At 39.4% G+C, this 27,569-nt stretch overlaps 1 protein-coding gene and 1 non-coding gene across 4 annotated transcripts in view; both read left to right on the top strand.

Moving 5' to 3' along the window:
* PLEKHA5 (pleckstrin homology domain containing A5) overlaps positions 1-14,635 on the top strand; it is a 243,214-nt gene extending 228,579 nt beyond the window's left edge. For 2 of the 3 annotated variants that reach the window (XM_044915451.1, XM_044915450.1), the window contains 6 exons: positions 1,833-1,951; positions 5,730-5,939; positions 6,834-6,974; positions 7,588-7,712; positions 9,442-9,587; positions 13,766-14,635. In XM_044915451.1, the coding sequence (XP_044771386.1) occupies positions 1,833-1,951; positions 5,730-5,939; positions 6,834-6,974; positions 7,588-7,712; positions 9,442-9,587; positions 13,766-13,800 (776 nt within the window). In that variant the 3' untranslated portion in view covers positions 13,801-14,635. Of the gene's footprint in view, positions 1-1,832; positions 1,952-5,729; positions 5,940-6,833; positions 6,975-7,587; positions 7,713-9,441; positions 9,588-11,629; positions 11,736-13,765 lie in introns of all 3 variants that reach the window. The other variant, XM_044915449.1, reaches the window with a different exon arrangement.
* A 3,019-nt stretch (positions 14,636-17,654) lies between these two features.
* Positions 17,655-17,846, top strand: LOC123325051. Its single transcript, XR_006540216.1, has one exon. It is a non-coding gene; the product is annotated as a U2 spliceosomal RNA (small nuclear RNA).
* Positions 17,847-27,569: the final 9,723 nt, after the last annotated feature.

Below are 27,569 nucleotides of genomic sequence, written 5' to 3'. Positions count from 1 at the left end.
GCTCAGGTCATGATCCCAGGGTCCTGGGATTGAGCCCCACATCAGGATTCCTGCTGGGTGGGAAGGCTGCTTCTCCCTCCCCCACTCGCCCTGCTTGTGTTCCCTCTCTTGCTGTGTCTATCTCTGTCAAATAAATAAATAAAATCTTAAAGAAAAAAAAAAAAAGAAACCTAAGCTACAGATTGTTTGGTGTATAAATTAAAAGAGTCCTGGATGATTGACCTACCATTTGTCTTGGGGGAGAAATTAGACTTCCTTTTTCCTTTTTCTACTTAGTTGATGTAACTGTTAAGTGAGCCCAAAGAGAGTGGTATTTTTCTTTTTTTTTTTCCCTAAGGAAACCATTGAGATATTAACAATTTGTTCTTTTACTAATGTCCTCAGTGGATGATAGTGCATATATTCTGCTTAAACAAGATGACTACAATATAAATGCATATTTTATATGTTAACTTATTTTTAGCTGCTTTTATTTTTGTTGCGTTAATTATTTTGTGTTGTATGTTTTGTTTTCTATGGTGTGTGTTCATTTTAGAAATTTTTAAAATTACAAAAGAGAAAGTGGCAGTGATTACCTATAGATAACTATTGATAACGTTGTTAGTGGACTCTTTATTGAGACAGTGTGACTGAAAAGAGACCAAATGGAAATTAAGGACATTTAGGTAAATCACTTAACCTTTCTGGGCCATGCCTTTCCTGATCTTTAATATGTGAGAGGATTAAGGTCCTTTCAATCTCTGAAAATGTTGTGAATGGAAAGAAGGCTAAAGGAGAAGCCCCAGCCATGCTGCTGCTGAGCTATATGGACTTGAGGAAGTAAATCAATGCAGACGCTGCACTTCATTTACCTTCTTTCCTTTAGAAGGTTCTTGTGAGGATATATTATCCATTGTGTATTTCTAATTTTATAATTAAAATGTGTGATATCATCTGTTAATCTGTAGAACCTTAGGTAGAGTACATTAATGGAAGACTACTACATTTTCCCTGGCCCTTTTCAAACAATAAATTTGCCCTGTAGAGCCCCTGGCTGGCTCAGTCAGTAGAGCATGCAGACTCTTGATCTCGGGGTTGTAAGTTCAAGCCCTACTGGGTATAGAGATTACTTAAAAATAAAATCTTTAAAAAAATAAACAGGGACGCCTGGGTGGCTCAGTCATTAAGCGTCTGCCTTCAGCTCAGGTCCTGATCCCAGGGTCCTGGGATCGAGCCCCGTGTTGGGCTCCCTCCTCCACGGGAAGCCTGCTTCTCCTTCTCCCACTCCCCCTGCTTGTGTTCCCTCTCTTGCTGTGTCTCTGTCTGTCAAATAAAAAAATCTTTAAAAAATAAAATAAAATAAATAAACATAAGGCTGGCAATTAGAGACATTTTGGAAAAAAATAAAAATAAATTTGCCCCTTTTTTGAGAGAGGGAGCAGGTGCACACTAACGGGAAGGGGGCGTGCAGAGGAAGAGGTAGAGAGAATCTTAGGAAGTACAGAGCTCATGATTCTGAGAAAATGACCTGAGTGGAAATCAGGAGTTGGACGCTTAACTGACTGAGCCACCTGGGCGCTCCAATAAATTTGCCTTTTGATTTTAAAAGCCTCAGAGAGGTGGCTGTGTGGCTCAGTCAGTCAAGCGTCAGACTCTTGATCTCAGCTCAGCTCTTGATCTCAAGGTTAGGAGCTCAAACCCTGCTCTGGGCTCCATACTGGGCACGGAACCTACTTAAAAATAAAATAAATAAAAGCCTCAGAAATTGAGTATGTCAAAAGAAAGCATTATGTTGTGTGAAAGATGTTTTGTAGAACTTACTGCTTGGAACTTACTGCTGTTTTAATTTTTAGGTTCCCACTTTCCTGTTGGAGTAGTCCCTCCCAGAACAAAATCACCAACACCTGAATCTTCGACAATAGCCTCCTATGTAACCTTAAGGAAAACTAAGAAGATGATGGATTCAAGAACGGTATTTAACTAGAAGTTAATTTCTAGAAGGATTTTTAATCCTATATATTGTTTTTTCATACATAATTTCCTTTTTAGTGTTTCACCAAAATTTTTTTTAGATACTCTAAGAAAAACTTAGTAATCTTAATTTTTTTTTAAATTACATTCAGGAAATTAGCACCTAGGGGACAGACCTACTCAATGCCTAATCTAGGTTTGTTTTGATCAGCCTTGAGTTGATGTCCACAGTTTGTGGAATATAGCTGCCTTATATTACATTTCTTGACACCTCTAAGAATTTCTTTGATGAGACTGATAGACATGTCCTTTAGTCAACAAGGTAATGGATTTCCAGACTACCCTGAGTTTAGAGGGCCTTTTAGCTGTGGTAGATTTGGAGTTTGCCAGTCGTCTGGTGACCCTGAGAAATGTGAATTGAGATTGGGAAATAAATTCTATATTTCACATACTCATCTGAGATCCATTTAATTCAACCTGCTGTAAACCAGTCTAATCTTGGTCATTTGGGGAAGATTATCAGGGTATTTAACTCCTTTTCAACCAGGTAGTCTTAGAAATTTGGGCTGCAAAAGAATTTTTTTTTTTTTTTTTTTTTTTTTGAGAGAGAGCACCAGTGGGGCTGGCAGGGGAGGGGGGAGGTAGGAGGGGCAGAGGGAAAAGGAGAAGCAGACTTCTCACTGAGCAGGAGCCCAATGCAGGGCTCCATCCCAGGACCCTTGAGATCATGACCTGAGCTGAAGGCAGACGCTTAACTAACTGAGCCACCCAGGTGCCCAAGAATTTTTTTTTTTTAAGATTTTATTTATTTATCTTAGCATGAGCAGGAGTGGGGCAGAAGGAGAGAATCTCAAGCAGACTCCAAGCTGAGTGCAGAGTCCAGCACGGGGCTCGATCTCACAACTCTCAGATCATGACCTAAGCCGAAATCAAGAGCCAGATGCTCAACCAACTGAGCCACCCAGGTGCCCCCAGAACTTTTACTTTTCATCTTTATAAATTCTCTACTAATTTGGTATGAAGTAATTTGATAATTTTAAACTGTAAAAATAAAAAGTACTACAAATGATAAGATCTATGGTTATTCTTGAAAGATATTAAACTACAGCTACAAAATATATGCCCAAAACATCTGACAAATTTATATACAAGAAATATATTTTTAATTAGTACAAAATTATAAAGACCTAGAAAGATAATTATTGTAGAATAAAAATTAATGAATTTCTATATATCAGTATTACCATTAGCAGTCATGGTTTTATAATAGTATCATTTGTTCATAGTTAGGCATTTTTTTTACTGATTGAAAGGCTATTTTCTTTGGAAATTATAATGCTAAAATAAACAGAAAAAGGTTGGCTCAGTTGGAAGAGCATGCAACTCTTTATCTCAGGGTTTTGAGTTCAAGCCCCATGTTGGGTGTAGAAATTACTTAAAAATAAAATCTTAAAAAAATAAAATAAAATTTAAAATAAAAATGCATGTTAAGGGATGCCTGGCTGGTTCGGTCAGTAGAACATGCAACTCTTGATCTCGTAGTCATGAGTTCAGGGCCCACATTGGGTGTAGAGCTTACATTAAAAAAAAGTTAAAATGTGTGTTGAGATGAAGAAGAAAGATATTAGTGGATTTTGTATTCTATAACTATCTTTTTTTAGTACATAACTATCTTAAGTAGTAGAAAATTGTACATAACCAAGTACAGGTAGGAAAAGTATGGAAGACTACACTTATATAATATTGGTACAGGAAAGACCTTTATAAGCAAAATCAGTGCTAGATTAAAATACTTGGAATATAACAGACAAGTTCATAATATATGAGGAATGAATATATGTCAGTTATTTTTAAGAGTTTCTTTATGGAAAATATATATGATAATTGTTCAACCCCATAATAATTTATAAATACTAAAACTGCAGTGAGATACTCTTTTCCAGTTATCGCTGGAGAAAAAGATCTAAAAATTAACAATATTTGGCATTTAAAAACAGTAGATATTTACAATATGACAACTTGGAAAAGGAAGTTGCAGTGTGACATTTTTGCGTAAGAGTAGAAAAGCGAGGGGGCACCTGGGTGGCTCAGTCGTTAAGCGTCTGCCTTCGGCTCAGGTCATGATCCCGGGGTCCTGGGATCGAGTCCCACATGGGCTCCCTGCTCGGCGGGAAGCCTGCTTCTCCCTCTCTCACTCCCCCTGCTTGTGTTCCTGCTCTCGCTATCTCTCTGTCAAATAAATAAATAAAATCTTAAAAAAAAAAAAAAAAAAAAAAGAGTAGAAAAGCGAGGAAGGCTACATGTTTGTAGTTACTAAAAATAAAAGGATAAAATAAGAAACTTAATAAAATCCAAAATAAAAACAAAAGGAAAGGGATGCTATAGTAGCCAATTCCCAATCTGTATCTAGAATTTGCTTTTTTTTTTTTTAATAGTTTTTTTGGTTTTTTGGTGTTTTGTTTTCCAAAGCAAATGTGTTTTATTTTACATATAAAAGAGAATCACCATCACTTCTGCACATTAAGGCTTTTCATTTCCTCTCCCTTTTAGTTTTTACTTGAGCTCTTTAAGATATTTATTCTATACAATTGAAAATGGCTCTAGTTGCGGTGCCCGGGTGGCTGTCGGTTAAGCATCTGCCTTCGACCCAGGTCATGATCCCAGGGTCCTGGTATTGAGCCCTGTGTGGGGCTCCCTGCTCAGTGGGGAACCTGCTTCTCCCTCTGCCCCTCCCCCTGCTTGTGCTCTCACGTGTGCGCTCTCTCTCTCAAATAAATAAATAAAATCTTTAAAAAAAAAAAAGAAAATCATTATTAAGAAAGAAAGAAAAAAAAGAAAATGGCTCTAGAGCTATAGCTCCTTCCCTGCAGGCGTTTTTCAGATTGCAGAAGTGAGAACAGATCTTCGGGGGTTTGCCTGATACACTGCTTCATCACGAAGTGCTTACTCCACCCTGGGTTTTTTCAAAAGCAAGCAGCGTCACCAGTGTCTCACAGTCAGTCCCTGCCAACTCAGACCAGAGACATAAAGAAACCGATGGATTCTGTGCCATAGATTCTAGCATATGTTTAATCTTTAAATGTTCTATGATATAAAATAAGCTAAAATTTGCTTATGACTAATACTGAAGTTCTTATTTTGCATTTTATACCAATATTGTTTTACATCTTTAATAAGAAAGTAAGAAGTAAGAATGGGTTATTTAATGTGACTAATGTTTTTAAACCCTTCAGTAAACCATAAAAATGGGTCATATATATATAAAGTTTTTGAATAAAACCATCTGATTTATGGAAAATAATATTTTTATAGTTCTGTTATTGATCACGAACTAAGGATTTTTCTCTACAGGTCTTTTCACAGTAAATGTGTGACTTAAAACATCACATTTTCATTAAAATAAATCTCTGGGGTGCCTGGCTGCCTCAGTTGGTAGAGCATGCAACTCTTGATCTCGGGGTTATAAGTTCGAGCCCCATGTTGGGTGTAGAGAGTACTTAAAGATAAAATCTTGGGGAAAATTTTTAAAAAATAAAATAAATCTCTTATATTTAGAAGCTGTGCCCCTTCCTAGTTTGAGTTTTATACAATTTCCTGTTACAATGACCATGCATCACCAAATACTAGTGAAGGATAAAACAGTTTGCCTTTCTGGTGTTAACCTCTACTTTTGACTTAGAGAACAAAATGAATGCATTTTAGAACATTTTTTATTCCAACATACTTTTCAGAAGTTATTCTGCATCCTTGTATTCATTATGTCTATGTTTAACTTAAAGGAAAGGCCCAGAAGTGCAGTGGAACAGCTCTGTTTGGCTGAAAGTACCCGACCTAGGATGACTGTGGAAGAGCAAATGGAAAGAATAAGGAGACATCAACAAGCATGCTTGAGGGAAAAGAAAAAAGGATTAAATGTTATTGGTGCTTTAGACCAGTCACCCTTACAGAGTCCTTCAGGTTTCAGGGATAATCCATTCAGGATTACCCAGGTATATCTATTGCATTTAATCATTCTTCTGTGTAAATCTAATGTCACTTGACTCGGGATCATGGAGTTACATGATTGATGGATTTTCAAAAATGTCTACAGTATGGATAGTTACTTTATATTATTTAATTCCCATAATAATAAGCTAAGACAGCTTAATCAAATGGAAATAGCCCGAACTCAAAAAGTCAGAGCTATGTTACTTGTTGGGTGTCCTTGTCCCAGTTTTGGACTCACTCTTCTCTGCTGTAAATCAGATGACGGTATAGCCCATCCCATCGACTTCACAGAGATACTAAGCAGATAAAAGTGCTTTCAGCAACTGTCAAATGCCAAGATAGTCCCCAATTCCCCCTCCAATAAAATGTGTATTACTCTGTGTCCTAATTTAACATGACCTAAATTGAGTAGGAGAGAGCTTCTAAATAAAAGTTCTCAGTCTACTGTTCATCACATCCCAACCCCACCCTTGTAAAGTGATACCATTCCATTTCTTATGATTTGTTTGTTACCCCAATTCATAAATACAGAGATAGCAGACTAGGGAGCCTGTTTGAGTGGCTTCTGTCTGGTTGTCCCTGTTAGTACGCATGTATCAGCTGAAAGTGTTGCTCTTCCTTCCTAGAAATCCCCTTGCCATCTAATCAAGAGCAGGCGGGCACTGCTACTAAAGATCCAGCAGATTAACAGTTGAATAATTACACATTCTACAAATTACAGGATGGATGATTAAAAGAGATGAGAAAAAAATGTGTGGAATACTGATATATATATATATTTTTTTCCTCTGTTGGTTTTCATAAGGAAACCTCCTTGTGAGTGAAAACTAACAGGTGCTATCCAGAACCGTACATGGCTTTGTGGTATGAATCTCTGCTATGTATCTTTTGGACAGACTCGAAGAAGGGATGATAACATTAAGGAATTGGATACCGTCATTAAAGAAAATGATGTAAAGCCAAACCATGAAACTCCCGCAGCAGAAATTGTTCAACTAAAAGAAGCAGAACCTCAAAATACGGATTTCAGCAAAGAGGTAGAGAGATTATTTTAGAACGGATATTCCACAGGGGTAGATTTCTGAAGATTAGATCAAGTGGTAAGGTTGAAAATAATTACGGTTCATTTCATTGCAGAGACCGTAAGTCTAAGTGAAATGATAGGTTTTGTTTAACTTGAGTGATGTATTCAGCATCAAAAAATGGGTTAATTGAACATTTAAAACATAATCAAGGCTAGAATAAATTACTGTTAACCCCAATTAAAGAATCTTGGGGCGCCTGGGTGGCTCAGTTGGTTAAGCGACTGCCTTCGGCTCAGGTCATGATCCTGGAGTCCCGGGATCGAGTCCCGCATCGGGCTCCCTGCTCAGCGGGGAGCCTGCTTCTCCCTCTGACCCCCCCCCCCATGTGCTCTCTCTCTCTCTCTCCCTCTCTCTCTCACTCTCTCAAATAAATGAATAAATAAAATCTTTAAAAAAATAAAGAATCTTGTATCCCAGAGCTGCTAGCTATTAGCAATGTGCATCATCCCTCTAGGCAAATATTTTTCATATACTTGAATCTAAAGATGTATTTCAGTAACTATTTGACAGGGTATCATTTTTTAACAAACTTCTTTTTTGAATCATTTTTCTTCTTACTCTATAGTTTAAAAAAACTGAGGACATTTTTTCCAAAACACTTTTCAAACCTGAACCAAATGGAGTAAGTTCGGAGGAAGTGATGGATAAAGAGGGAAACCAAGAGAAAATGCCCGAGGATGTTTCATACAGGTAATAATTAGGGAAAGTGACAAAGGAATCACTCCCAAAATTATGTAACAGTTAAGAATGGGGAACTTCGGAGTCAAAAAGTCTTGGATTCCTGTTCCAGCTTTGCTACTTAAGAAATGTAGGATCTTGAGCAACTTACTGCCTGAACTGCAGGTTCCTTACTTGTAAAAATGGGATAATAATAGTGTCTATATATCACGAATGTGTTGCGATGATTAAGAAAACACAGCTATAGCACTTAACACAATGCTTGGCACCTAGGAATTCAGTAAGGACCTTTAAAAAGCATAGAAAGATACATAAGCTGTATCAAAGTCAGCACCTCAGCATTGCCTGCATAATGGATCGTATAGACACAGATCAGAAATCCAAGGTATCTGATGTATTCCAAAAGCTAGTGTGATACGCTATTTATTTTTTAGCTGTATTTCTTAACTGGCCTTCTTACTTGTATGTACTCAGTCCCACCCTTCATTAGAAAAATTACCAGAGCTGGAAAAAAGAAATGCTGTGATTTAATGTTACTTAGAATGCCTTTATTTCTTCAATGAATAGCAAGATAGAGTTTGAAAAACTTTTGCAATAGCTGATAAGAAAAAAAAACCTGCTGTTTTGTTAATAGGCATAGATTAAAACACATCTAGTATGTTAAAAATTTGTGAGTTTCATGACCCAACAACAACAAAAAATAGTTTGTTGGCCACTTTGGACAATGGTAAGGAATTGACTTCTTATTCCAAAACCTTTTACATAAAGGCAAAGAATCAAGTGTTTATCTTGCCTTTCCCAAATAAACTGCAGCCAAAAAGTTTTCGAGGAAACATTTTTCTTTTTAGAAGAATTTCATTCAATAAGGAATGAAAGACTGAGAATATCACTGTTTTGCTAACCCTAATGAAATAAAGGATTTGAACAATATTCCTCAATGGCTGGAAAAGCTGAAAATCTGACAGGGAACTTTGTAATGAGTGGGTCAAGAAACTTGAACTCACTGATCATTTTTAACATCACGAAAAGAAACAACCTGTTCTGTGCATGAACCCCACCTAATGAAATATATTACCTTTCCCCCTAAAATCTAAATCTGATCAAGCCTCAAAGTCCTTATTAGTTTATGAAAAATAAGAGGAATATGATCATCAAAATACAGAATATGGTAAACTATGTAGGAGATAAACCAGGTTCTTTCACCTAAGTGGCAAAGAATAAAAAGGATGTGTGGGATGGGTTATTTTAGATTAAAGTTAATTTTAAGAAACTTCTCAGGCAAATACAATACATAGACTTCAGATCTGCTTGAAACTGATAACTATAAAATGCTATAATGAGGCAATCAAGAAAATTTGAGCACTGACTGGATATTTGATGACATTAAGGTATTATAAATACAAACTAAAGTGTTTATAGATTGAATGATATGTCTGGAATCTGCTTTAAAATAATTTGGAGAGTAGGAGACTGGGAGTTTAGGTGAAACAAGATTGGTAAAACGTGGATTACCTGAGTGCACAGGTTTCATGTATTATTATAATGCTCTCATTTTTTTATTTTTAAAAATTTCTATAAAGGGGGGAGAAAAGAGATTACAAGTAAAATGTTAGCAGTTACTAGCTATAGATGGTGGCATCTTTTGTGTATGGTTAAACATTTTCATAATGATAAATTGGAAGAAAAAATTTTACTGTATTTTGTAATAACAAGTTGTAAAATATCAATCTATTTTCAGTAGCCCTCAAGATGAGATACAGATCATAAATCATAAAGCAGAAAGCCACCCTGAAGAGAATATAAAGGACAATATTCATGAGCAAGAAGAAACTATTGTTTCTTATGAACAAACTCCTGAGGCTTCTAGAGGAAATCAAACGATGGCAGGTAGATATTACACATTTCATACTTTTCTCCCTGGGGTTTCCTCTGAACCTCTGAATTCATATTTTGCCTTCCCACGTGCACCTTCAGGAAGGATGCCACTTCTGGAAAGGATGGAAAGGGGACCTCGGCCTAGATCCAGAGTGTCCTGGCTTGGGGATCACTTCCTTCTCTCTCTCTCACTCTCTCTTCATCTTAACCTTAACACATATGCCATAAATTTTTTCTAAAAAGATCTTCCAGAACGTGGAAAATGTACCTGTTTCTCTGAGGCTGGATTCTCCGAATAGTCACAAACCTACCACTTTGGGAACTGTAGAAGATTTAATACCTAATAGTATAGGTTTGTTTGGCCACTGCTATAATCCACATGTGGGTTTCTCTTTGATAGAAGGTCGTGATCCATAGCATGTCAGAAGATAGGGGCTCCTGGGTGGCTCAGTCGGTTAAGCAACTGACTGACTCTTGATTTCGGGTCAACTCATGGTCTCAGTTATGAGATCGAGCCTCATGTGCTCTGTGCTGGGCGTGGAGCCTGCGTAAGATTCTCCCTCTCCCTCTGCCCGTCCCCTCACCCTCCCTCCCTCTCTAAAAATTTTTTTTTTTTAACTAAAAAATAAAATAATAAAAATGTCTATGCTACTTTCAGGGTTTTTTTTTTCCTTCAACAGATTTGATTTTCTCTTTTTTTCTTTATGATATTTGGGAAGGGATCGGGATGGGGTATCATAAAACTAGTGCACATTATCAGCATTGCTTCTCATAGTCCATAAGCAAAAAACCATTCTTAATAATCCTCCCTCCTGGGGTACCTGGGTGGCTCAGTGGGTTAAGTGTCTACCTTCAGCTCAGGTCATGATCCCAGGATCCTGGGATCGAGTCCCGCTCGGGATCCCCACTCAGCAGGGAGTCTGCTCCTCCCCCTGCTTGTGCACACACACTCTCTCTCTCACTGTCTCTCAAATAAATAAAATCTTTAAAAAAAATAGTAATCCTGCATGGAGCACTGGGTGTTATGCACAAACAATGAATCTAAAACTAATGATGTAATGTATGGGGATTAACATAAGAATAAAAAAATTTTAAAAAAAAACACAAACACACTGTCAGCACGCCAGGGAAAGAAAGGAACATCCCACTTTTTATAAAGAGTGTCTATTAAAAACCTGTAACTAAAAAAAAATAGTAATCCTCCCTACTTTGACCCTCCTCCCCATCATTTTGCAAAAGGGCAAATACAGTGAAATTCAATTATTTGGGACTGTTCTTAGGAAGAACATGGGATTCTGGCAGTATTCGCTATAGCTTATATACATATGCAAATTTATGTGATAAGTCGTGTTTCCTTGTAAAAGATATTAAGCACTGTCTTTTCTTTTGCCTCTCTCATTTATAAGGCATTATGCACAGGAATTCTCCCTTTTTTTTTTTAATTATCAATGACCACTTTCTGTTTTTGTTTTGGCACAACTGCATAAAGTGTGTGGGTGTATTAAAATCACAACATTTAAACTATCGATGGTATTTAGCTGCATGGAACTAGAATGGCTTTTAAAAGTGAGACCCAGAGGCGCCCAGCTGGCTCAGCCAGTAGAGCATGGGACTCTTGATCTCAGGGTTGTGAGTTCAAGCCCCATGTTAGGTAGAGCGTACTTTAAAAAAAATTGTTTTAATTAATTTTAAAAAAGTGAGACCCAACAGGAGTGATTCATAGGTAGACACCTAAAAATTAACCTCAAAGCCAAAAAAAAAGAGGGGGGGGACGACGACAAGAATTTTCTTTTCCAATTTTGTGGAGGTACAATTGACATAAAACATTGTGTACAATGTCTAAGCTTAAGGTATAGGAGGAAGAAGAATTTTTAAACAGTCTTCAAGAGACATTTCATGCTAAATAATGATTGTCAATTTCAAAGAAGCCAGATACAACTATTAATTCCTTCCTGAAGCATGTTCTTATTTTATGGGATCACAGCGTCCAGATTTCCTTCTCCAGATGTGCCCTAAAGATGTTTACCTTCTTGCGTTCTCTTGGTGTGTTTTAGTGCAAAGTCTGTCCCCGTCTCCTGAGTCCTCAGCATCGCCCGTTCCAGCTATTCAGCCGCAGCTCACAGAGGGATCTCATTTCATGTGTGTGTAGTCTCGGAAAAAGTACGTCCGTTACCCTTTGCATTTGTGCTTGAACTTGAGAGTTTTTAACTGGAGTTCTATTCACTCGTTGGTTTGGTGAACAAAAACTTGAGATTGATCCTGGACTGTGCGTTAGGGATCGCTGGCAGGGCAAGGAGGCTGTGTATTTGGGCCATGGCCGATCACTCAGATCTCCAACATCGTCAGCCCTTCCAGTGATTTGCTACGTGACAAAATTTCCCTGTCTCTTATTTCATCGTCCATAAAAACAGCAAAACGAAGAGCGGATGGCCCGTGCCAAGACAAGCCTCACGGTGTTTTGCAGCTGTGCTCCCACTTAGCATTCCTTTCCATAGTCAGATCTGAGAATTCTGTGGAAGCGATTACATGTTGATCAAGTAATGTTTTTTACAGCTCGTGAGACATGTCTACCGCGTGGGGAGTCTGTTAATTATCTTAAAGTACAAAGGAGTGTTTGTGGTACGGCCAGGTACATGGAGTCGTTAAGATCTGTCAGAAATTACTTTGAAATAATTAATTTTTTTTAAGTAAGGGAGGTCACTACTAAAAAAGCTGTGGGTGGGGCCGGGGAAAGGAGGAATCCTTACTTGAACATTGTTCCTTGGACCACAGTCTAAGAGCTGAGAATAATTTTCTAAGGTCTTTTAACAATTTTATAGAAAAATGCTAAATTTTACTTGCAGTTTTGGACTTGTAGATATATACTCTTTTTTACTTTTCAGGAAAACTGAGATATGGAGTCATTTATGCCTTTTTCTGCATTTTTTTCTCATACCATCTACCAGATCTAGGAATATTGTATGCTTTAGGGTTACCACCAGTTTCTGTTAAACAATTATAAGCAGCAAAAATATATAGAGATATTACAAACATTGTTGCTAACATATTCTTTGACTTTTAGATTCTCAAAATAAATTAGTGTAAATACTAAATTGACTTATCCAGTAGTGCTTATTTTCTAGAATCTTCTTCCATTCATACCTTCTTGTAGCAACTGTAACCTGTGTCCTTTTGTTCACCTGGAAGGATTTATGTCTGTCTTGTCATATTTGTAACTTTTATTTAAGATTATGTCTACATAGAGCCTAGAAGAGGCCTTTGTTTGTCAGTTGTTATTTATGCAGGATTGACATCCTTTCTGGAGTTACAAACCACCTGTTTGTTATAGTCTTACCTGTGTCTTGCCTCTGTCACTCAGGCATTTAAACTTTCAACTTATTGTGTTTTGAAGTGACAGAAAAATACCAGAATAGGAATACTCAGCATGCTTATCTGATTTGTCTTGTGCAAGGACTTGATAGATGGCCTCTGTCCATCTTAGTGGAGAAGTGTACATTAAAATCCAGTCTCATTATCTTTTGGCTCAATAAACAGGTTACCATTCTTTGTACACAGACCAATGATAATAAAGAATGTTGTCTGACAATAAAGAGTATGTACAGTTAAAACTCAAGTACATTTCCAGGTTCCTTAAGTTGTTATTATTGGATTTTGTTTCGTTTTACTTTCACTGTAAGAGCCAGTGGCATGACATACTGGAATGGCGTCCAGTTACTGCCGGCTATTTTCTAGACTTCTGGCACACAGCCACCTGGAATAGCTGGTGGCACTCAAAGCGGCATTACTTTGTCTTCTCACTGTGTGTATGTCATCTCGCTGACTTAGTCGTTTTGGCAGGTTTATATAAACCTCTGGAAAGGTTTATAAATGACAGTGCTGCATAGGCAGCTTAATCTATATCTTAGCAAAGTTATGCAAATCTTTGCTCATTTTGTTGATCTTTTGGATTGAGCCACAAATTTGGTTACTTTTTTTTTTTATTCTGAATTGTTACTTAATTGCATTCTTGGCTTTGTGAATTAAACCTATGAAATGACAAGAAAAGGTCCTTCCATTGTATTATGTCTTAGGATTTTCGTGGCCATGCTTGTCAGTTCCGTTGTTACAGAACACTGCCCTCAATTACTTTAGAAATTGTCACTCATTAACTTTGCAGGTGTCAAGTAATTTTCCCTGTCTTTATTTTTCAGCTATACTGACTCCTGTTGAAACCATTCAAAACTAAAGACATGGACCTTCAGCAATGTGAGAAGATATTGTACAGTATACTTTAAATCTATGAAATTCATAGTTCTGATGCTTTTGGCCACAGAGCATCATTTTATCACTTCTGGAAAATGTTTATTCCAAACAGCTTTAACGGCTCATATGTACACTCCATAATCTCAAGGGTGTTGTTCTGACACCAGCTTGCTGCTATGATTTCAGAGCACATAAGCAAAGGTGCTTTTTTAATGTGCGGTCTACAGCCAGATCTTCCTTAGTTGCTGATTTCCAGATTTTGATGTTTCTAAAGTTTAGGTGGATTTATATTTCCTTTTGCTTTTTCAGTACATAAATTTAGTTATTAATTCCAATGAAGCTTGTTTTCCTGTTTTATTTTTTTTTCTTCCCATTTTGGCTACTGCAATGCTTTGTTTCACACTTGATTTGTAAAAATTTTATATATATATTTAAAATGTGCCATTTTATTATTGCTAAGTGAAGTATGTCCCATTTTCTGCTATAATTATTTCTCAGTCAGATTGCAATGTCAGCAGTTACTGCCACACTCTTGTCAGCCTAAACACAAATGTTACCGCTTACTTTTTCTTATTAAAAATACAATTTAAAATGTAGGTATTTTGAAGGACTGGGCTTATACTTCAATTGGGATAGATGTGTACAGCAATAAGCAGGTTTTCAAATCCAGTACTTAGTTTGTGTACAAATGTAATTATGTTCATTGTGTATATATTATACAATGAGCACATGTAAGTATTAAAGGCTACTTACTATTGTTTAAATGCAAATGTTCATATCTCATTTCTTTTTTATCATGTTAAATAAATGTTGATGTTCTTAAATCACTTGTGTTAGAATTTTTGCTCTTCCCATATAAAGTGGAAAGTCTGGGGCGCCTGGCTGGCTCAGTGAGTAGAGCATGTGACTCTTGATCTCAGGGTCGTGAGTTCAAGCCCCACATTGGGTGCAGAGATTACTTGAGAAAAATAAATCTTTGAAAAAATAAGTTAATTAAAATAAATGGAAAGTCTGAGACTCAAGGGACTTCTCGATGAAACAATAGTCTGTTAATCTTACCATTGTAGACAACATCATAAAAAGACCTTTTCTGCCGTCCAGGCCGCTCTCCCATGTGAGAGCTCAAGGAACTTGAGGCCCAGGGAGATACGTTGAGTGGCCCAGAGTCACATTATATTTAATGACAGAATCTGGACCAGAACATAGTTTTTTTTTTCACATTTCCTTGGAGGCCATCGGCTGAATACTATCGGGCTGGTTTCATTTCTCAAAGTCTTCCACACTTATTTCTATTTGTGTTGTGGAAGCTAGCTTCAAACATCTGCTTTCTCCGCTCAGTGGATTGGGCTTGAAGAGGGGTGTGTGGAGCAGAGGGTTATTTCTCTGACATGGGGAACTAGAAACTGTTTCATCATCAGAAGTAGGACCCTCAGAGATCATTTTCTCTTACAATACATTCTTAGCAGATGTTACGCTCTTCAGAATCAATTACATTTCTTTCCTCTATAACCTTTTGTTCATGCTATATATTGTTCCCAGAGTACAAGGAAATTTGATGCTTTTGGATTCCTATATGAAATGGCTGAAACTAAATTGGCACTGGTCAGTCTTTTTTTTTTTTCCCATGCTATAGTAAAGAGGATTTAAATTTAATTCAAAATGCAGATGTATAAAAATTCATCTGCTCCCAACAGAAACACAGAAAATGAAATGCAAATAGATACAGTCTATATTGTAGGAGGTGAATGAGAAGAGAGGTTAAGATGGAAGGAGAGTGTTCAGTTCACTGTATCCACATAAACAAGTTTATGCATACTGCCTTTATCTGAAGACATCATGCCAAAGTCTTCCAAAGGAAATAGGCTACAGATTATTATTTCCCTCTAGTCACCATATGGTTATTGTTACAGATCTTCCAGTCAGTGTGTTGGGGGGAGAGTGACTGTTGTTCTTTCGTTTTTCCTTGGGTTTTTTTGGTGAGGCTTTTTAAGTCTGTTGTGTATGTGTGGTGTGTGTTACTTTGGCTTAAACACAACATTTTTTTGAACTGTTTCAAAAAGGAAAAATGTCCCATACTGGAATAGCTAGAAGCCTAGGGAGTTTGGAAAAAACAGTATAGAGTAATTGTAACTCGGGTCAACATTTCAGAAAGCCAGATGAAAATCCCGTACTTGCAAACAATAGGTCAGCATAGGTACTTGTTACAGAATATAGCAAAAGGAACTATTCTCCAAAACTGTGAACTAGATCAATACTCTCTATCTCACCTAAAGCTCACCTTACTCAACTCCTGCTGTCTTATTGGACAGGTGTGCAGAGAGCTCAGGAAGTATGGAGACTTAGAGTAAGGAGGGAGCCAGACAAGCAGGAAAAGCCATTACTCCAAATGCAGGGTTGTTATGGGCGCCACCTTTCCAGCATGGAAGCAAGCTCCAAAGTTTAATGCGTGTCCCTGTTGGGTTGGTTACTCAGACATCACGCCCAAGTCCCCCACATGCCCCTGCCCCCAGTTGATAGAAAGTTCACGGTCTGGGGCTCCTGGGTGGCTCAGCTGGTTAAGCGTCTGCCTTCAGCTCAGGTCATGATCCCAGGGTCCTGGGATCGAGCCCCACATGGGGCTCCTCACTCAGAGGGGAGTCTGCTTCTCCCTCTGCCTGCCACTCTCCCTGCTTGTGCTCTCTCTCTTTCTCTCAAATAAATAAAATCTTTTAAAAAAAAAAAAAAAAGACAGTCGGGGCGCCTGGGTGGCTCAGTCGTTAAGCATCTGCCTTCGGCTCAGGTCGTGATCCCAGGGTCCTGGGATCGAGCCCCTCATCGGGCTCCCTGCTCCATGGGAAGCCTGCTTCTCCCTCTCCCACTCCCCCTGCTTGTGTTCCCTCTCTCGCTGTGTCTCTCCCTGTCAAATAAATTAAAAAATCTTAAAAAAAAAAGACAGTCATACTCCCATGGTGGTCAAAAATTAAACATAATCATAAACAAGCAATCTGCAGACTTCTTTGCATATCCACAAAAGTATTTTTTAAAATTATGTTTCCCGGGGCGCCTGGGTGGCTCAGTTGGTTAAGCGACTGCCTTCGGCTCAGGTCATGATCCTGGAGTCCCGGGATCGAGTCCCGCATCGGGCTCCCTGCTCGGCGGGGAGTCTGCTTCTCCCTCTGACCCTCCTCCCTCTCATGCTCTCTGTCTCTCATTCTCTCTCTGGCAAATAAATAAATAAAATCTTTAAAAAAAAAAAATTATGTTTCCCTTTGCACATTTTAAGTTTGACACCTTTAGTTTTTCATAAGTTGAGATCGTCGAAAAGATGCAATTTTTAGCATACTATCAATTTAACTTTGAAACTTTTTTTTTTTAAGATTTTATTTATTTATTTGAGAGAGGGCAAGAGAGAGAGAAGGACCAGGGAGAGAGGCAGAGAGAGAGGGAGAAGCAGACTCCCTCTGAGCAGGGAGCCCGACATGGGGCTGTATCCCAGGAGCCCAGGGTCATGACCTGAGCTGAAGGCAGACACTTAACCAACTGAGCCACCCAGGTGCCCCTGTCAATTTAACTTTGTAAAATAAAACTGTTAAATCAATTTTTTTAGTGTATCCAATAGAATATAAATACTGTTTTGATTGTTTCATCATCCACTTTTTTTTTTAAGATTTTATTTATTTGACAGAGAGAAGGAGAAGCAGGCTCCCCAGTGAGCAGGGAGCCTGACGTGGGGCTCGATCCCAGGACGCTGGAATCATGACCTGAGCCGGAGGCAGTCAGTAGAGCATGTGACTTGATCTTGGGGTCGTGAGTTCAAACGCCGCCTGGGTGTAGAGCTTACTTTAAAAAAAATAATTCATCACTTCTTGGCCTTCTGGCTAACATCAAGTATAGTTTCTGTTCTTATCAGTTTAATATCTGACATCCTCTACCCAAGGACAGTGTATGAAGTGGATTTTTGGAGCAGTGAGATGGACTAGGAGCTTGCTCTGGCCACTCCTTGCATCAACCTCCTGATATTGCAATACCTCCAGAAACAGTGCACCCCCCTGCCCGGGGGGCTAAAACAAAGATTCAAAAAAAAATAAAAGATGCAAACAAGCTTTTTTTTTTTTCTTTTTAAGTAATCTTTATGCCCAATGTGCAACTTGAACTCACAACCCCAAGATCAAGATTCCCATGCTGTACCCACTGAGCCAGCCTGGCACCCTACAAGCATTTTTTTTCTTTAAGGTTTTATTTATTAGAGAGAGCACAAGCAGGGGGAGGGACAGAGGGAGAAACAGACTCCCCTCTGAGGGGGGAGCCCGACATGGGGGCTCAGTGTCAGGACTCCAGGATCACAACCTGAGCCAAAGGCAGATGCTTAACCAACTGAGCCACCCAGGCGCCCCACAAGCTTTTTTTTTAAATAGGAAAATTTACATCATCCTTTTTCTCCTTGAACTTATATTTTCCATTTTACTTCATACTTGATCACAACAAATTATGATACATAAAATTAAATGATTTTAATTGTTTCTAATTCCATCCATTTCTGCGAGATCTGGTTACTGAGCCATTATAGCCATTCACTTTTTCACCATCCTGGAGAATTTTATACCCTGAGGTGTAAGAGTAAGATTCAGACAAGTTTTTCATACTCGAAGGAGAAAGGAGCTAATGTGAAAGGAGTGCCTTGATCTCAGGAGTCGGAGGGGTGATATATTTTACTGAAGAGTTCACGTGGAAAGTAAAGTTCTGGATGCCAAGTCCATTGAAGTCATCCTTGCCCACATACCTTTGAAATGTTTCTGTGTACTGATTTGAAGAATGCTGTCCTAGGCTATTTGGCCATTAAAATATTTGTAAGCATATTGATTTATAGATACCCGGTCACTTTAACCATATAAAGGTTTTATATAGATTTAGCCCGTGGCAGAGAAACTCACTATTGAACAGTTGCGAACAACTATGTATGTATGAGAATAAATTGACTAATGCAGAAACAAATTTTTTATTATGCGAAAGTAGTAATTTGGAAAGTTTTCCCAGAATTCTTCCAGAAAAATGGATCACATCCTTCATCTATAGGTTAAAAATAAATCTCTGAAGCATTTGGATTGTACTGTAAGAGCAGAAATGTTAAATTTTTAAATTTAACTTTTTAATTTAACATTAATTTTTTATTTTAAAATAATTAACAATGAAAAGTCAACCTAAAACATAAGGTGAAAGACTGGGTCAGAGGCGTGAGGGGAATACAGCAGAAGTATTTCATGTAATTCAAGCCTGGGACAACACATTTAAGTGGAGGATAGGACCCCAGAGCTGCATCTCTCTCACAAGCTCAGTGCCTCACAAACTTCCTGGAAAGTCCCTTACATCCTCTGTTAGCTATATTCAGAAAAGCCTATCGAGTCCACTTGAGGGAAGACTCCTTCTATCTCTCTCCTAGAAAGGGCTCATCTCCGTTCCTCCAGTGCTGGGAAACCGTGTAAGCCATCATCCTAGGTTGGCAGGATGGCTGAAGGGACCTTCCATCCGCCAACTCTGTTGCTAGGAAACCTGAATCCCTCCAGACCCTTGTTACTGCTCTGGGGCCTCCTTGTGTGGCAGTCAGGAGCACAAACTCTGGCACTAGATTGCCTGCCTGGATTGGAACCTAGCTCTGTCACTTACTATGCGCCCTTTGCCAAAGTACTTACATTCTCTCTATGCCTAGTTTTTTCCACATATCGAAAGTTGCTCTAATAGTTACTATTACACTATAGTTATTGTAAAGACTAAATGAGTTAACATGTGTTAAGTGTTTAGAACCTTTCCTGGCACCATGTAAATGCTTGCTACCGTTAGCTTTTATTAATTAAGGGCTGATTTTATCTAAAGTTTCTAAATTTTCCAGGGCACTATTAATTACTTTATTTGAGCAGTGTTTTCAGATTGGATCCCAAGTTAGCATGCATTAAAATCACCTGAAACGCTTGTTAAAACACAGATTTCTGGGCCCCATCTCTAGAATTTCTAATTTAGTCACGCTGGAGTGTGGTCCAAAAATTTGAATTCTGATTCTAACAAGGTCCCAGATAATACTAATGCTGACGCTCCAGGGACCACCCTTGGAAAACCACTGACATATAATAAGGTTTTGTGTTGTGTGTTGAATTTTTGTTTCATTTATATGTCGTGATAGAGTGCGAGGATACATTAAGAAGTCATTTACAAAGGTGTGCACAGAATATAGAAGAACCGAAGATGACGCAGTAACTCAGATGTTTCACACGAAGGTCCAAAGAGATGAGGGAGGTAACTAGAATCCAAAGAAGAGAGTTACTTCAGAGAAGCCCTTACTCTCTTTTTCAAGAGCCAAAGCCAACCTCAGTGTAGGCAACCCTGCATGGGATAGATCCAGGAGAATAAATGTACTGACGGCACTCTGATCACTCCAGTTGCTCTCTGGGGCTCCCAAGAGTTGTACTGGGTGTAGCTGGGAACTCCTGGGGTTTTCAAGACCTTTCCAGGGGATCCTCGAAATCAAAACTATTTTCATAGTAACACTAAGACTTATAGTAGTAACATAAAGGACATAGTAACACAAAGGACTTATTTGTCCTTTTCACCTTTATTCTCCAAGTAGTGAACAGGGGAGTTTCCCAAAGGCTGTCTGACCTCTGATATTTCAACTGAATGAATGCAGAAGGAGATGTGAAAAATCCAACTGTCTTCTGTTAATCCAGATATTGAGGAGTTACAAAAACGGAAAACAATGTTTTTTACTTAAAAAGGATGTTGGGGACACCTGGCTGGCTCAGTCGGTAGAGCATGGGACTCTTGACCTTGGGGTTGTGGGTTCGAGCCCCACGTTGGTTGTAGAGAATACTTAAAATCTTCAGGGGTGCCTGGGGGGCTCAGATGGTTGGGCGTCTGCCTTCGGCTCAGGTCATGATCCCAGGGTCCTGGGACCGAGCCCCACGTCGGGCTCCCTGCTCAGTGGGGAGTCTGCTTCTCCCTCTCCCTCTGCCTGGCTCTCTGCCTACTTGTGCTTTCTATCTCTCTGTCAAATAAATAAAATCTTTAAAAAATAAAATAAAATAAAATGTGCAATTTATACAGAGACATTTGTATTACTTCTAAGAAATTGCTACTAGGCTGTAATTATTGCTCTCTGCCTATTAGGCTGTTCACTTCTACCCAACAGGAAAATGAATGACTCATTCGTTTGTATTTGAAGTAGCAACTGAAGCTATGTGCCCTAAGTAGGTGCTCAAAGATCTGCAGGGTTTTTTTGTTTTTGATTTTTTAAGAAGTAATGTGTCTCAGGGCGCCTGGGTGGCTCAGTTGGCTAAGGATCCAACTCTTGATTTCGATTCATGTCCTAATCTCAGGGTTGTGAGATCGAGCCCTGGGTCGGGCTCCATGCTCAGCAGGGAGTTTGCTTGAGCCTCTCTCAAAAATAAATAATTTTTTTTTTTTAAATAAAGGGGCGCCTGGGTGATTCAGTTGATTAAGCATCAGCTTTCAACTCAGGTCATGTTCCCAGGGTTCTGCAATCAAGCCCCGCATCGGGCTCCTTGCTCAGTAGGGAGTCTGCTTCTCCCTCTGCCTGCCACTCCCCCTGCTTGTGTGCTCTCTCTGACAAATAAAATCTTTTTTTTAAATTAAAATAAGAAAAGAAGTAATATATCTCACCTAGATCCTTGTGTTGGGGTTATAGAGGCATCTGGAAGCTGCCAAAGAGCAGACCTGAGACAGAGCTCATGCCTATAATACCCTACTGGAAAGTGACAGGGACTTAATGGAGTTGTAGCATTTCAAACAAATTGGCCCCTAGCCCTATCCCATAAACCGCCCAAGAGCAAGGAGGAGGCAGCAAAGGCTTCCAGTAAGGGCCCTGATGTAACTTGAAATTTATAAAAGAAACACAAGTACATAGTAAACAGGGACAGATGCTCATTATCAGTGGTAATCAAAGATACACAAAACAATTAAAAATCCCTTTTTACTCAGTAGTTTGGAAATCATGCCCCCAAAAGTGATAATGCAATGTGGTATTATTCACTTCAAAAGTTAAGAGATAAACTTACGGTGTTTTATGTCAATTATATCTCAGTAAAGCTGGAAAACAATTGTTGAGAGTGGATCTCATGTTAGGTGTTCCTACCATGCACACACACAAAAAACATGAAGGACACAAGGGCACTCTGGGAGGTGTTGGATGTCTTTATTACTGTGGCTGATGATGGTCTCACAGGTATATCATATGTCCAAACTCATCAAACTGTGGATATTAAATACATCCAGTTCTTTGTATATCAGTCATACCTCAGTAAAGCTGTGCTTCTTTTTAAAAAAGAAAAAGATAGGAGGAAGGGAAGAATGAAGGGGGGGAAATCAGAGGGGGAGACGAATCATGAGAGACGATGGACTCTGAAAAACAAACTGAGGGTTCTAGAGGGGAGGGGGGTGGGAGGATGGGTTAGCCTGGTGATGGGTATTAAAGAGGGCACGTTCTGCATGGAGCACTGGGTGTTATACTCAATGAATCATGGAACATTACATCAAAAACTAATGATGTGTGGTGATTAACATAACATAATAAAATAGAATAAAAAAAAAGTAATGTCCACAGTTAGCAGGGTGGGGGAAACCGTTATACTCATATAGGGTTGGTTAGAGTGTCAGTTGATAAAACCTTTAGAAAGCATTAAAAACACATACTTTTTGCCCCAGCAATGCTACTTCTGGGAATATATCTTAGAGAAACAATCTAGTGAGTATCCAGAGGCACTTGTAGTTTGTTTTGTAAATGGTTTAAATAATTTATCTCTTGCCATAAGCAATGAAAGAGTAGGGGGCCCGTGGCAAGGGATGCAGAGGGGGAGCCAAGCTCCTCTCCTCCTGCCCTGCCCTCAGCAGTCACTGCTGGGCCCGGGCGTGCCACGCGGATTGCAGGAAGCCCAGAACACGTTCTCAGCCTCTTCCATTTCTATCTCAGTGGTCAGAACCAAATGATATGGCCACCTTACCCCTAAGGGTGTCTGGGAAAGCAAGTGTTCATCTTTCCAGTTTCTAGAATAGAGCAGGGCAGTGAAAGCAAGTTGAAGTAAGTGTTGAATGAGCCAAGTTGCAAAAAATACCCCACGACCTACACGTCCACCTGTATGAAGTTGATTTGTTGTTGTTGTTGTTGTGTTGTTGTTGTTGTTGTTGTTGTTAGGGAACTGATTAAAGAAGAGAATACCCATACTCTGCAGCTACTTATGGTGTGGTTAATCCTGTTCACTGTATATTTAGTAAAAAGAGTATAATATGTTTCACAAGATCCCATTTTGCTAAAAAGACATGGATACTCTACACTCACAGAAAAACCTGATATGCGTGGTATTGCTAATTCTCGGTCTTCTTTAAGGATTCTACGTTCTCTGAATTTTTTTGGCAAGCAGTCATGTTTTACTTTTAGAATAAAGAACAGAACATAAATTTCCATTTTTCAAAGTTCTCATGGGACCTGAAACAGGAGATAAACTAGTCCGTTAAAATCAACCTGATGAGGCCTCCTGCCCCCAAGTGACCTCCGAATCTTAGCCATTAAACCTTCTCGAGATTGACTCAAAGCCAAGTATGAAGAGAAAACCATAAATAAGTCATTTTGGAAAATACTGTTACTTGGAGTCTGTTCCGTTTCATTTTACTTCTAAGAGGACAAACTCCAGCACATCCTCCATTGCCTGACCAAAGCTTAGTCAGTGAAGCCAGGTGGTAATTACTACAGGAATAGGCTCAGCTCAAAATGGTGAAGAACTTGATGGTGAAGAAAAGCTGATCAGGGTGCCAAAAAGCAGTCATGGCCGAGGACGCTAAGTAGAAAGTTATTTGTAAATTGGTCCAGTGGGATTTGATACAGTAAAGTTGTATCATCTCCAAGGAAATCTCAGGAACAGCAACATAAAGCGTAAGTTCTCCTTGGAGTTTCAAGTGATTTGGTTTATTTGATTGCTGATGGGATGGCTCATAAGACATTGTATAGACAATGTGCAGAATTATATTTTTAAATCAAAACTAACCCTATTTTTTTAAAAGATTTTATTTATTTGAGAGCAAGCGAGAGGTGAGAGAGAGAGAGAGAGCACATGAGCAGGGGGGAGGGGCAGAGGGAGAGGGAGAAGCAGACTCCCTGCTGAGCAGGGAGCCTGATGTGGGACTCGATTCCAGGACCCTGGGATCATGACCTGAGCCGAAGGCAGACGCATAACAGACTGAGCCATCCAGGCGCCCCAAAACAAACACTATTTTTTAAAAAAAATAATAGCATAAATCTATCTTGTCCCCAAATCGTCAGATCTGAAGAGGCACTAGGCTTTGACCTTAACAGTATCTGGGCCAGAGTGTTCCAGAAAACTTACAGGAGGTCTGTGATTGCTTTCTAAAGTGACAGTAATCGGTTCTCATAAGATTCCTGTGGTTGAACCGAAAGGAGAATCAACACATACACTTTACAGAAATAATATATGAACTATGATCCCTTTACCTCCTTTTACAAAAGTAGAAGAAATCCAAAAGGAAAAGGAAGTAAAGAGTTTGGTAAAACTCTGGAAACAATAATAAGGATATAAATATGAGGATTAGAGACAGAAGGGAACAAGGACCAGAAAGTGGATCAGGTTGAGGGCTTAGAGAATAATAAAGGTCAAGGGCACTCAAGTACAGAGTTCACTTAGCAGCTTTGTAAAATGTCTGGTGAAATCCAAAGAATATACTGTTTAAAATCAAATTTTAAAATGTGCCTGGGGTGCCTGGCTGGCTCAGTCGGAAGAGCCTGCAACTCTTGATCTTGGGGTCCTGAGTTTGAGCCCCATGTTGGGTGTGGACCCTATTTAAAAAAAGAAAGAGAAAAATTATGGTAATTTCCAGATATTTGGGGGCTTTCAGGATAACTTTTGTAATTAATTTCTAATTTAATTCTATTGTAGGAAAAAAACACATCCTATAGTTTTCCAATCATTTCCAATCTTTTTTTTTTTTTTAAGTAGGCTCCCCTCCCAGCCTGGAGCCCAGTGCAGGGCTTGAACTCAAGACCCTGAGATTAAAAAAAAAAAAAAAAAAAAAGAAAAAAAAAAAAGACCCTGAGATCAAGCCCTGAAGTGAAACCAAGAGTCAGATGCTTAACCGACTGAGCCACCTAGGCATCCCGTCGAGTCATTTTAAATTTATGGAGACTTAGTTTGTGACCCAGATTACTATCTATTTTGGTAAATGTTCCATGTGTACTTAACAAGAGCATATCATTTCACATCTTTGTCCTTAGAGATTTGCTATCTTCTTGTTCTATCAATCACTGAGAGAGCCATATTGGAAGCTCCAACTAAAACTGTGGTTTTGAATCTGTCTATTTCTCCTTTTGGTTCTGTCAGGTTTTCCTTAGCAAATTTTGAAATTTTGGTTTTAGGTGGAAGTGATGAAGGATAATTGGAAGAAGAGCCAGGCAGGGACAAGGGGCCCCTGCCCTAAGAGGAAGCTACCCTTAAAAGGATTTTATACCCACCCTGGAAGGATCCCTCCACCTTTTTCCACGTGATAGATGACAAAAGCTTGATTGGATGACAGGCGCAGGGAGGGTTAATCAGATTAAAACAGCCCACCAACAAGCCCATAAAAACCCCTAGACTTAGCAACCCCAATGGCAACCCTCTCTGGTCCCCTCCATCTTCGGGAGCTTTGTACTATCACTTTACTATTGCTCAATAAACCTTGCTTTGCTGCACACCACTCTGTCTGGTCTACCTCTTCATTCTTCCAAGCGGCCTAAGAATCACAGGCACTGAAGGAGAAAAAAATCCTATAACACATGCTTATTTGGATTGCTATGTCTTTTTTTTTCTTTTTTAAGATTTTATTTATTTGAAAGAGAGAGACACAGCAAGAGAGGGAACACAAGCAGGGGGAGTGGAAGAGGGAGAAGCAGGATTCCTACCGAGCAAGGAGCCTGATGTGGGGCTCGATCCCAGGACCCTGAGATCCTGACCTGAGCCGAAGGCAGACGCTTAACCACTGAGCCACCCAGGCGCCCCTGCTATGTCTTTTAATCAATTCACTTTTTTTTAGTTTATTTATTTATTTTTTTAGTAATCTCTACACCCAATGTGGGGCTTGAACTCACAACCCCAAGATCAAGCGTTGCATGCTCTTCCGACTGAGTCAGGCAGGCACCCCTCAGTGAATTCACTTCTTGTCATTATGAAGCGTCACTCTTTCACTCTGGTAAAATTCCTTGTCCTGATGTCCACTTTGCCTGGTACTAATATAGCAACCTCAGTGTTTTATGATTAGTGTTTTCCTAGTATCTTTTTCTACCCTTTTACCCTCTATGTGTCTTCATATTTAAAGTGCATTTCTTGGGGCGCCTGGGTGGCTCAGTCGTTAAGCGTCTGCCTTCGGCTCAGGTCATGATCCCAGGGTCCTGGGATCGAGCCCCTCATGGGCTCCCTGCTCCGCGGGAAGCCTGCTTCTCCCTCCCCCACTCCCCCTGCTTGCGTTCCCTCTCTCTCTGTCTCTCTCTCTGTCAAATAAATAAATAAAATCTTAAAAATAAATAAATAAAGTGCATTTCTTGGGGCACCTGGCTGGCTTAGTCGGTGAAGCGGCAGACATTTTTTTTTTTTTTAGATTTTATTTATTAAAGAGAGAGAGGGCATGCCAGGGGAGAAGCGGAGGGAGAGAGACAAACACTTCATGCTGAGTGCAGAGCCCAATGAGGGGCTTGATCCCACAATCCTGAGATCATGACCTGAGCCGAAATCAAGAGTCTGATCCTTAACTGACAGCCACCCAGTGCCCCAAAACCACTGACTCTTGATCTCAGGTTTGTGAGTCCAAATCCCACATTGGGCATAGAGTTTACATTAATACATAAATACATAAATACATACATACATACATAAAGTGCATTTCTTGTAGATAGCCCAATAGTTGGGACTTGCCTTTTTTTTTTAAGATTTTATTTTTAAGTAATCTCTCTGCCCAGCATGGGGCTGGAACCCACAGTCCCAGAGATGAAGAGCCACACTCTACCGACTAAGCCAGCCAGGCGCCCCAACCTTGCTTTTATATTCAGTGTGACAATCTCTGCATCCTAGTTGGGCTGTTTTGACTATCAGCATTTAATGTAATTATCAATATATGGTTGAGTTTAAATCTACCATCTTACTATTTGTTTACTATTGCCTTATCTGTTCTTTAGTCCTTTTTTCTTTTTTCTTTCTTTTGAATCCAGTGTTATCTCGGCTTAGGATCTCCCTCCTGGCACCACCAGCCAGAAGAATACGGGGGGCCGGAGGGGGGGGGGCAGCCAATAGGACTGGCCTCATTTGTTTCCGTCCCCTCAGGGATCACAGTCCCGCAGTGTTTGTTGTCCAGTGACTGAAAAGAGTTGTTTCATTTACTTTGTCCAGTTTTCTAGTTGTTTACGGAGGGAGGGTGTATCTCTAGTCCCAGCCACCCCATCATGGTCTGAAATTAAATTCTGGAATATGTGTTGTTAATATATGTAAAGTAGACCCAAGATGGAGTTGCTTGTGCTAAGCCCTATAGCAGCAATGCAAAACTTAATAAGTTCCTACACTCAGCTCTCCCGGGAGAAGAAGACCCAGGCCCCAGTGCTAAAGTTCCCTTTACCTCATGTAAGGAAAGTAGTCCTGCTTTCCCCCACCCCCCCCAAAGTTTTTATTTTTAAGTAATCTCTATACCCAAAGTGGGGCTTAAACTCACAACTCTGAGATGGAGAGTCATATGCTCCAC

The sequence above is a fragment of the Neomonachus schauinslandi genome, chromosome 5 (genome assembly GCF_002201575.2).
Source record: "Neomonachus schauinslandi chromosome 5, ASM220157v2, whole genome shotgun sequence".
NCBI classification, from domain to species: Eukaryota; Metazoa; Chordata; class Mammalia; order Carnivora; family Phocidae; genus Neomonachus; species Neomonachus schauinslandi.
This window is presented reverse-complemented; position numbering and strand designations above follow the sequence as displayed.